We start from the raw sequence: 12044 nt of genomic DNA on the forward strand, positions 1-12044 counted from the left end.
CTACATTGAGAGTAGGGATGCCACTGTGTTTAATCATCTCTACATTGACAGTAGGGATGCCACGGTGTTTAATCATCTCTACATTGACAGTAGGGATGCCACGGTGTTTAATCATCTCTACATTGAGAGTAGGGATGCCACGGTGTTTAATCATCTCTACATTGACAGTAGGGATGCCACTGTGTTTAATCATCTCTACATTGACAGTAGGGATGCCACGGTGTTTAATCATCTCTACATTGACAGTAGGGATGCCACTGTGTTTAATCATCTCTACATTGACAGTAGGGATGCCACGGTGTTTAATCATCTCTACATTGACAGTAGGGATGCCACTGTGTTTAATCATCTCTACATTGACAGTAGGGATGCCACAGTGTTTAATCATCTCTACATTGAGAGTAGGGATGCCACGGTGTTTAATCATCTCTACATTGACAGTAGGGATGCCACGGTGTTTAATCATCTCTACATTGAGAGTAGGGATGCCATGGTGTTTAATCATCTCTACATTGAGAGTAGGGATGCCACTGTGTTTAATCATCTCTACATTGACAGTAGGGATGCCACGGTGTTTAATCATCTCTACATTGACAGTAGGGATGCCACTGTGTTTAATCATCTCTACATTGACAGTAGGGATGCCACGGTGTTTAATCATCTCTACATTGACAGTAGGGATGCCACGGTGTTTAATCATCTCTACATTGACAGTAGGGATGCCACTGTGTTTAATCATCTCTACATTGACAGTAGGGATGCCACTGTGTTTAATCATCTCTACATTGACAGTAGGGATGCCACGGTGTTTAATCATCTCTACATTGACAGTAGGGATGCCACGGTGTTTAATCATCTCTACATTGACAGTAGGGATGCCACGGTGTTTAATCATCTCTACATTGACAGTAGGGATGCCACGGTGTTTAATCATCTCTACATTGACAGTAGGGATGCCACTGTGTTTAATCATCTCTACATTGACAGTAGGGATGCCACTGTGTTTAATCATCTCTACATTGACAGTAGGGATGCCACAGTGTTTAATCATCTCTACATTGACAGTAGGGATGCCACGGTGTTTAATCATCTCTACATTGACAGTAGGGATGCCACGGTGTTTAATCATCTCTACATTGACAGTAGGGATGCCACAGTGTTTAATCATCTCTACATTGACAGTAGGGATGCCACGGTGTTTAATCATCTCTACATTGACAGTAGGGATGCCACTGTGTTTAATCATCTCTACATTGAGAGTAGGGATGCCACGGTGTTTAATCATCTCTACATTGACAGTAGGGATGCCACGGTGTTTAATCATCTCTACATTGACAGTAGGGATGCCACGGTGTGGATTTTCTTTTTTTACATCGTATAAATAAAGGGAAAACAAAGGAAAACAAAAAAAGAAGCTCCAGAGCTCCTCAGCTGTCCTCACAGTCCAGATTTTTCATTCAACTGCTCTCAGTCCGATGCAGCCGTCAAGGTAGTCACCGATACAAGCGTGCTAACGTTAGAGATGTCAGGTTAACCACCGGACAGTGCTTTCTCCTCCAGTCAGCCCCTCCCCTCCCCTTCCATGCAAACTTCACACAGAAAGGCCCTTTTTGACACTGAGGACATGGGATTGGAGACACACCCTCATCGCCCAGAGCACCGCAGGCAGAAATCGAACCCAGGACCTTCTTGCTGTGAGGCGACAGCGCTGCCACTGTGCAGAGAGATATGATGAACAGTGCAGCCACACTTGCTGTCAGGCAGCCCAGATAGGGAGCGCTTGTAATTGACACCGGCGCACGCTGAAATTGGCATGAGCGGGCAGAGTTTTTTCTTTTCTTCCTCCATAAAATGAACAGTGTTGCCGGATGTTATGTAATTGGTGTATGCCTCACCACTGTGTAACAGCAGTAACACAGACTACCCCGGGAAGCCTAGGTGAGAGGTTACTAAGAGATTACATTGCATTCATCTGCAAACGTGTTCCTGGAAGCAGGTCAAGTGAGGTTAGCAGCAGAGTAATGGTTATAGAGGGGTGTGTGCCAGTTTGAATCCCCCCAGACTGGGGATGCAAATCTTAACCAATTTCCTCAATCGATTAATTGGTCATATCAACAATCAATTAATCATTATACAAAAAACAGCTTTTGACATACAAAAAAGAAAATACAAAATGCAGGTTTTTTTTTACACCTGTCTTTAGGCCTATACTCAACAAGTAAATCTATGAACCAAACGTGCTTGTAAACATGCTGTATTTCAACATTGTATTACAGTGTTTACAATGAATACTGTTGTCTTTTTGGCTGTAATGCTCCTACACTGGACTTTTTGCCTGCCTGCTTGGCTTTCTTCTTCCTCTCTGTATACACGATGAAAGTTAAAGTTTGCCCTTGTGGTGTTAAATCATTTCAGCAAAAAATGTGAAAACAGCACATATAGTCTACATTGTCGATTAATCGGTTAATATGTTTGATCAATCAAATTCTTAATGGCAATTAATCAATTGTCGATTAATCATTAACATCCCTACCCCAGACTGGGAAATAAAGCTCCCAGCCAGGTTTGAATGTGTATTCGTGTCCAATTCTCCCAAATGGTGTGATGGAAGTTCATGGAACACAGACAAATTACATCTGCAAGATGCTACAATATCTCATAACAAGGTGACAGCCAGCTTGTTTTCTTTGCATCTTAATGTTACCGTTCATTTTTCCAGAGGAAGCTCTCAGAGCATTACAAGCGTTACTCATTCACTCTCCTCACCCATGTCTCACAGCTGCTCCTGACCTTCAGCTGCTCCTGACCTTCTGCTCCCAAATCTGCTCCTCTCAATTCGAGGCTTCCGCCATCCCACTCCTTCCTTTGGACATTTGCTATGACCCCTTGTAATTGTGTGTGTGTGCGTGCGTGTGTGTGTGTGTGTGTGTGTGTGTGTGTGTGTGTGTGTGTGTGTCACTCACCATGGGAAGTAGCTCATCCGTACCCTGTTCTTGTAAACCACAATGCCGGCTGACATCACCCCAATCAGAATCTCTGTGTTGCTCTGGTCCTGATAGAGACACAGCCAAACAGAGTGTGTCAGTGTGTGTGTGTGTGTGTGTGTGTGTGTGTGTGTGTGTGTCGGGGGAAAGGCAAAAGAGAGAGCAAGAAGTTACATATTACATACATACATTTACATATCAATTCTTTCTCCAGGCCAGGTCACGGCTACACACCGAAACACTGAGACTAGAGCGATGGACATCAACTTATTAACGTTGTTACTGTTTGATTTGGAGAATATGGATGATGCATTTGAATTTGATGGCCGCCCGTATTTATTTGAGCTGGACTCAAATTATACGGATGACAAACTGAGGAGCTTCTATCTCTCCCAATGTGACGGACAGCAGACAGAGACAGGGTGAACACGCTGCAGTCAGGTCAATACAGCCTTCATTTCCTCACTGTCTCTATGATATAATAAGATGTTTTCGGCCAGTGCGTCGCCCAAAACAGGCTTTTTACAGGACGTACATGCACAGTTGCAATACGCCCCTACGGCAACTGTTCCAGGCCGTTGCGTGGTGCGTTCTAGCTCTATTCACCTTATGTAACCACGCCCATTTGACCCGGTTGTGTGGTTCTGTCACGACTTCCGGCTAAAAAAGAAACGGGGGGGAAAAAACGCAGGCTGCTCCAACATCATCTAACTCTGAATTAACTAATAATTTAGCCAATTCTATATAACATACAAAATAAAAGCAAACGGCAATGTCTAAGAATGCAACGCCATGTAACTGGCTCGTTAATTCTCGCATTCCAGGGAATTACGTTAACGTCTGCGGGTCTGCGCTCGGAGGAGACTGAAAACCATCTGAAGCTTTCTATGGTATGTTTTGTACAAGGACGTCTCTCAGTGTGTTGCTGTTAACTGCCCATTTCGTTGTTTTCTTTTTCTTGATCTCATCTGACTTGATTTGTATCACTCAGACCACAGCTGCGGGCGATGTTCAACGCATTCCTGCTCTAAAAACAACTTCCTTCTTCTGACGTTCTTTTGTATTTTGCGCCGTGACCACCGGAAGTGTTAACACAACCCACCCCCGCGTATGAACATAAGGTGAATACGGCATCATTTTCACAAATGTATGTTCTGGGTGACTAGTATAACATAAAACTACGCTGAAAATAATGTCCAGGTTGTAAAAAAGAAGAAGAAAAAACGGAATTCTCCTTTAAGTTTGAGACTGCTCTGTGGAAAAAAGGGGAGTTGTGAGGGGAGGGAGAGAAGACAGGATTGAGGTCACAGACACACCGGTAACGTCTAACATGTCTTCAGTCCCAGCACTCGCATATTCAAACAGACATACAGAGACAGGGAGACACACGCAACATAGAGAACACGCTATGCATGCACGAAAGAGACTTACAAGTTTAGGCTTTTGCACATCAAGCCCATATTTTTTCCGTACGAAATTGTCGCACGTTTTAAAATAAATACGGCCTCATGTTGTGTCACTTACACAATGACTCCGAAACGTTCATCCGTCATTAATGTTTTCAGAACAGGCGTTCTGCGTCAATAGCCTTTTGCAAGCTGCTTGAGCCGTCTGTGTTTTCGGATGACGGATGAAAAAAACGGACTGTGTGCAAAGACCTTCAGACAGAAACATATACATACAGGCTATCACTCACACACACACACACACACACACACACACACACACACACACACACACACACACACACACACACACACACACAGACACAGACACACACACACACACACACACACACACACACACACACACACACACACAGTATATTATACACAGGGTATATGCAGGAATCCTGACGTTAAATTCAATACCTTTCAAGACCTCAACGCCACTTTCGTCACATCAGCGACAGCGATAGGCGTATAAATCACAAGTTTCATCACGATACAATATTATATAGATTCTTTGGACAATGATACGATATTTGCTGATATCACAAGTCTGCCACGATATGATAGCGAATCAATTCAGGGGTCTGTGATCGATATGGTACGATATCATATGCTCATTTAACACCATCGGCACAATAGCTGCAAAATGTAATACCTCTCAATTAAGACTTTTTAAGACTTTTTAAGGGCCTTAATTTTCCCTGAATTGATTTATCAACTTTTAATACTTTTCAAGACCCCACGGATACCCTGATATAGTCTCACACACATACAGTACATACGTACATATATACACACAAACAAACAGACAGACACAGTCTCACACGCATGTACACATACAGCATTATACACAAACAGACACAGAAGCAAACACAGCCTTACCCTTGCATAGTGCAGCTCTACCCCGTAGAGCTCCAGCGTGCGTGCTGTGTTCAGATAATTAAACTCTGACTGGGCAGGAGATAGACCACTGAGAGAGGGAGAGGGAGAGAGAGAGAGAGATGGGACAGGTTAGGGGGTGGTGGTGGGGGCAGAGACAGGGAGACAGAAAAAAGAAAAGAAAAATGAGAGAGCCGGAGACATGGAGATAGAGAGAGTGAGGAAAAAGAGACAGGTAAGGTCAGAGGAATGGTCGGATTTAGCATACGAGCCATTTACTGTCAAACCTCCATCAGTCAGCTGTATGGGTGTATGCATGCATTCATTCACATTCATGTCCACACACATACTGTACAGTACAGTACTGCACTGCTTATGTACTCAGTGTTTCCCCTATATACATTCTATATGCATTCAGCAGCGGCGCCCCCCCGCTGCTGACATGAAGGGGGCCACTATTATGATAAAGAAAGTCTTCAAACTGCGCGCGAGGGATGTTACCCAATCGCGACAGCTCTTAAAGGGCTACGCCTATATAGATAGAAGCTGAAGTGGTTATAGTAACATAACCGACATTTAGCCTGATCAAGTCTTGTCGCAATTAAATGCCATCATATTAATTCCAGGTTTTATTACAAAGCCAAGTGTAAATTAGTGTGGGTCGGCTGTCGGGGCGGGCATTTTAAGGAGGAGGAGGAAGAACAGGAGGAAAGATGAGAAATAGATGAGGGTCCATCAGCAGAACTGCCTGAACCATAAATGTGTCAAGTCAGGTTTTAGCTTTCATCACGTGACTTTTTTCTTTTAAAGGATTACCATAAGTGTACTTTTTTTAATTAGGAAACTTTTAGAAAAAGAAAAGAAAAACACATTTTTTTTTCAATGAAATTAGTTCAAATTTATTGTATTTGTGAAGGGCATAGTTTTGAACCACCCATGTGATTTTCGGGCACTTTTCATTTCGGGTCAAATTGATCCGAGGACAATAGGAGTTTTCACAGGGCATAAATAATGTCCACGTCCAGTTTTCTTGCTCATTGAACTTCCATCTTACATTTTATTTTCATGCACTCAATAGCTCTCCTTTAGTCTCATTCAAGCTGCTTTGAAGGCAGGTAATAACAGATAATAGCGAGCGGAGAACAAGCACAAAGTGGCCCAATCATCTATGATTCAGCCCGTCCTCACAGCAGGATGTTAAGAGAGATGTTCACTCGCTGGTCAGTATGGAGAACATCGTGACATCATCAAACTAATCATTGAGAATTATTTAAGTATGTACCAGTAATAGTAGTAATCATAATAATTTCGAGCATGAAGAGGAAATAAAGTATGATGGACTTCATAATTTCTGCCACCTCACACATCTGACATTTTCTGCTTGTTTGAGCCTACATTTTGGTGAAAGTTGCAAAGCAAAGCCGTAGCATGTAAGATTGATTTGTTATGAATTTTCAACGTTTTAAACTTTAAATGGTTGCTGTAGCTTAAAAAAAAATCATAAAAGTGGGGTTCATTTGTGAAGATTATCTTGCTGAACAAAAGGGGGAAGTATCATAAACTTTTGTTAAAGTGATAATCCGTAAGATTTCACTTCTGTTGTCTCTGACTACACACTAATGCCATGAGCAGTAATCGCAGGTGAGATCCACACAGTGTCGCATACAGTATGTGACGTAAAGGTTTTTTTTCTTGTTCTTCTTAATACATTCAAGTTGGCCAGTGGGGGTGGCAATGCAATACTTGGACGCCAACCGCACACGCATCTCAAAAGAAGAAGAAGTTGGTCAGCGGTGCTCTATTATGGATCCCACTGGATCATCGCTATGACACGTGGGCGGCTGGGCCGTGTGTGTGTGTGTGTGTGTGTGTGTGTGGGAGATTTGAGCTGTCAAAAGGGAACAAAAGGCTCGATCCTGGCCAATCCCGGTGGTTGACTGCTGCATAGGCAGGCGCAGGATGTGTTCTGCCCAAATCTCCAGTGGGATCATAATAACGCGGAAACAACAGCAACTTGCTCCGACTCCGCCTACCCTCTCTGGCGGGTGCTGAGGTGATGGGAAACACCTCAAGAACTGTGCGCCGCTTGTGATATCTTTTTTTGTTTGTTTTTTGTTTGGGGGGGCGGGGAAAGTGTCGCCACAGACACAAGTTCATAAATGTTGCAATACAGAGAGACAAGGGCTTTCATCAATGGGCCATAGGCTCAATCACCATTGTGTTAATGCAGTTGGCGATATATAGTGACTTTACAGACATTTATTTAAATGAAAATGAAAATGAAAACAAAATTGTGTCACTCTTAAAGAGACAGGCGCCGGTAAAAAAATAAAAATGATAAATAAATAATAAATAAATAAACAATATTCGACTTTCAATAATAAAAGTCTACTAATAAAAGTTAACCTGTAATATTGTTTCTGTAAAAATATGTTCACTTGACTATGCACCAATGTGGACTGTACTCCGCCTCGCAATAAAGAAAAAAAATAAAAATAAAAGTCGATCTTGATAATAAAAACGATTATTTGAAAATTCAAAATTCCTTCCCCATCCCTAGTGTGTGTGTGTTACCTGTGCTGCTGGTGATGTTTGGTGACCTCTTTGTGGAAGTCTTGTGGAGGGCTGGGGATGAAGCAGTAGTCAGACAGATAGCCTGCAGCATGCTCTGTTTCACTGTAGTCGCCTATCTCAGCTACAGGGATGATGGGAGAGAGAGAGAGAGAGAGAGCATGTCAGTGTATCGTTGCTAATAATTTGCTAATGCTGAACGATAGGGAAGAAAGAGAAAGACAAAAACACTACACTTCTTATCTCCAGGCCAGACTCTGCTACAGGCATAGAGATCAGCACATTCCATCACAATAAAGGAAAATCAGGAAATCAATCGAATATTGAATTGGATTGGGAATTTTGAATGACAATGTCTATTGTAGTGCCGTTGTGTGTGTGTGTGTGTGTGCGCGCGTGGGTGGGCGTGGGGAGATATTGCACTCCTCTATACCTGGTGAACTTTTTCCTGCAAATCATGTCATGTCTGTTTATTGAGCAGTATCTACTAAGGAAGCAAAAGCTCTATCATGAAAATAATCTAAACTAATGAATATTCACATGTGAACTGCTTCACATCTTAACTGCTTCACATCTTAACTGCTTCACATGTTAACCCATTTCAGACGGGATGACGTTCGCGTCATTCTCCCTTTAAAGACGGGATGCCGTTCGCGTCAATATACCTTTGAAGACGGGATGACGTATACGTCAATTTGTAGTTTAGCTGTAGTTTTTCGCCTATTTCCGGTCTCTAGGCAAATGAAATCATTCAGAAAACACACGTGGGGTCTCGCAATGCATTCTGGGGAGGAAAAGTTTTTCTTTCTTCACTTTGAAGCGGACCTGTAGCGATGGAGGAAGAAAATAATATTAGCGAAGGAAGCGATTTTGAAGACGCGGAATATTCCGAACATTCCACCGTTGATGAAGAGTTAAATGATGACCCAGTTACAGACCCAGATTGGCAGCCCTTGGACAGAGATCAGTGGGTCAGAACTATGTTTCAGGATGACGATGAGGATGAGTCTGACGAAGATGACCAATTCCAAGGCTTCCATGGAAACTGGGTAACGGAGCAGCGCTGTTACCGTCCTGTGCCGGTCAAAGCGTTCAAAAGGGTGCCCGGGGTGAAAAGCGGTGTTGGCTTACAAGCCGATTCCACACCTCTATTTTCTTTCGAGAAAATTTACACGGAGGAAATGTGGGACCGTCTTGTCACGGAGACGAACCGATATGCCGACCAGAGACGCACAATTCCCCCAGCCAAAAAAGCAGCCAAGTGGACCCCGGTAACAGTGAAAGAAATGAAAACATTCATTGGGCTGTGTCTCGCCATGGGGATAATGAAACTTCCCGTCCGAAGAGAGTACTGGCGGCTATCCAAAAACATCTTCAAAACCAACTTCGGCCAGAATATGTCCCGGGACCGATTTGACGCCATTTGGAGGTAGGCTAAGAACAATAATATTATCCTTGTTATTATAACCATTGCGTGATATAGATGCGCCCCATTGAATAGGATGCGCTATATAAATAATAGTAGTTTGATAGATAAAATGTAACATTAGTACCATTGTTATGATGCCCTAAGGGAAATGAAATATATTGCAAATGTATTAGAAGTGTAGTGGGAGTATTGCCATTGTAGCGAGCTTATACACTGGGGTAAGAAACCCCTGCTGGGCTCGGCTGCTACACCTATTGTGTGTGGGCAAACACCTAGTAGGCCTATTGTTATTCAATTGTCAGGAATGTGGAGAGAATGCGCTTCACTCTTTGCACCAAGACAGACACTGCACTTAGACAGACCCTGTAACCCTCAAGTGTAACTAACCTATATAATGATATAGCCTACAATTTTTCATTTCATCCAAGATGTGTCTACTTGTATATAATATACAATACAATATACAATATTGTATACAATATACAAGACATTATATTGTTTATAATATATTGTAATATGTGTCTAATTACCCCCCCTCCCCTACCCCCCCTCTTCCATCCTCCCCTCTCTCACCTCTTCAGATACCTTCACCTCCAAGATAACAACGCACGAGGCGACCCAGCTGATAAGCTCTGGAAACTGCGCTGGTACCTGGACTTCCTGAACCAGCGCTTCCAGGACCTCTATGAGGTCAACGGCACAGTCAGCATTGACGAATCAATGATCAAGTTCAAAGGCAGGCTTGGCTTCCGGCAATACCTGCCAATGAAGGTACTGCTGATTGATTGATCAAATTGTCTCACCTCTATTTTGCCTATGTAACCTGCATCTTTTGGTAATGTGTGAAATAAACATTCATTCATTCATTCATTCCAGCCAACCAAATGGGGCGTGAAGGTTTGGGTGATGGCGGAGAGCTCAACAGGCTACGTTCCGCACTTCAAAGTAAGGAAAAAAATCAGCACACCAAGAATATGCAAATATGTATTCTGTAATGTGTTGTTATTTGAGTGACCTTTCAAGCACCCAAGGCCCTTCCTCAGACTTGTGTTTCTTCTTGCAAACTCCCCAGGTGTACACAGGACGTGAAGCGGCGCCGCAGACGGGCCTGGCACAGCGCGTGGTGCTGGACCTCGCCAAGCCATACAATGGCACCTTCCTGTCCATTTATATGGACAACTTCTACACCAGTGTAGAACTCCTCCAGGAGATGAACGGCCTTTTCCTGTACGGCTGTGGCACCCTTCGGGCCAATAGGAAGGGGCTGCCGAAGGACCACAGCCTGACAAAGAGGGCTGCGCTGGGGAAGCACGAGTTCCGGGTGGCACAGCAGGATGACCTCACCTTCTGCGTGTGGCAAGACACAAAGACGGTGATGGTCTTGTCCAATCACCATGACCCCAGCGCAACAGGGACTGTAAGGCGGAGGAGAGATGAGACCCACCGGGCTGATGTGGTAGTGCCCGCTTGCCTGGCGGACTACCAGAGCCACATGAAAGGTTTGTTTTACAGATTTATGTTTTATAAACAAAAATTAAAATACTGTAAGCTTATATTCACTGAGGTCATTTGAGTGAAAATGTATGTATGTAAACAGAGTTCCATGTGTGTTCCAGGTGTGGATCTCCTCGACCAGATGATTGGATACTATGGTTTCGATCATCGGTCGAAGAAATGGTGGCGGCGTGTGTTCTTCTGGGGCCTGTCTGTGTCGTGCTACAACGCCTACGTTGCAGCCAGGTCTGTTGGAGGAAGGCACAAACATTACAAGGACTGGCTGGAGACCTTGCTGGAGGAGCTCATCACACCGGTGACAAGGAGGGCCCCTCCTGTGATCCCTCCTCCTTCTCCTCCTCCTCCTCTGTCCCCAGCTTCCAGACCAGCCTCTCCATTTGGCTCTCCTTCCACTCCAGAGAGCAGGGGAGCCTCCCCAGCACCAAGCACATCGAGCAGGGCAGCCTCCCCAGCACCCAGCACGTCAGGAGAAGCCACAGGTCCCCCAATGCACGACTTCGGGAAGGTGTTTGAGAAGCGGAAGCTCTGCAGGGAGTGCCAGTTGTTGCTGGACAAAAAAGATGTAGTAGGCAGTGGGCTAACTGTGTATGGCTGCATACAGTGTGACCTGCCTGTCCACATTGAGTGTTTTGGAAAACACTACAGACATTTTTTGTAAGTGTTTGCTAAACACTAGCTGACACTTTAGACACTTGCCCCTTTGATGGTAAATGGACTGCATTTTTTTTTATGGTTGCAAGGGGACACAAGGGGGCAGTGTGGAGCACATTTTTGATTTTATTTGAGTGGTTTGGAGTGATTTGTTGCTTGTTTTTTCATACGTTTTTTAGTTTTTTTAAAATTTTCTGTGTTTACAGCAATATTTGACAATGCTATTGAATTGTCATACCAATAAACACCTTTTACAAGGAAAGCCACATGTGTCAGCTCTCAAATGCCTTTTAAAGTGTGTTTTTATCTTCTACAGAGGCTGAGATATCACTATTTTAGTAGGCGTTGACATTTCTATGAAAAGTTCAGGATTTGGGGGTCTATTATCAAATCGGACTTAGGTTTTAGAGGCTATTTTTTAGGCGAAAATAGGCTGAAATGGGTTAACTGCACATTTTCACACAGCTTTTCACATCCTTCTGCTATTCGGAAGGAAGCATATTATTCCATTGCTGCAAGTACCACACAGGATCTGCAAGTACCTCAGAGAGACGCAGGCCTCAG

At 43.6% G+C, this 12044-nt stretch overlaps 2 protein-coding genes across 4 annotated transcripts in view; one reads left to right on the plus strand and one right to left on the minus strand.

Moving 5' to 3' along the window:
- Positions 1-12044, minus strand: part of ptpn4a (protein tyrosine phosphatase non-receptor type 4a) — a 153184-nt gene that overhangs the window by 45345 nt on the left and 95795 nt on the right. For all 3 annotated transcript variants that reach the window (XM_083638848.1, XM_083638849.1, XM_083638847.1), the window contains exons 8-10: positions 7889-8009; positions 5318-5405; positions 2964-3052 (exon numbers count right to left, since the gene is read on the minus strand). In XM_083638848.1, coding sequence (XP_083494974.1) covers positions 2964-3052; positions 5318-5405; positions 7889-8009 — 298 coding nt within the window. The remainder of the gene's footprint in view (positions 1-2963; positions 3053-5317; positions 5406-7888; positions 8010-12044) is intronic.
- On the plus strand, positions 8866-11713 carry LOC310778724 (uncharacterized protein; the record flags this gene model as incomplete). The annotated part of the gene is made up of 3 exons (XM_083639191.1): positions 8866-9314; positions 10572-10813; positions 10931-11713. The coding sequence occupies 3 exons, from the start codon at positions 8866-8868 to the stop codon at positions 11485-11487; spliced, it is 1248 nt and encodes a 415-aa protein (XP_083495317.1). The 3' UTR covers positions 11488-11713.

Source organism: Poromitra crassiceps (genome assembly GCF_964638095.1).
Source record: "Poromitra crassiceps genome assembly, chromosome: 6".
Classification (NCBI taxonomy): domain Eukaryota; kingdom Metazoa; phylum Chordata; class Actinopteri; order Beryciformes; family Melamphaidae; genus Poromitra; species Poromitra crassiceps.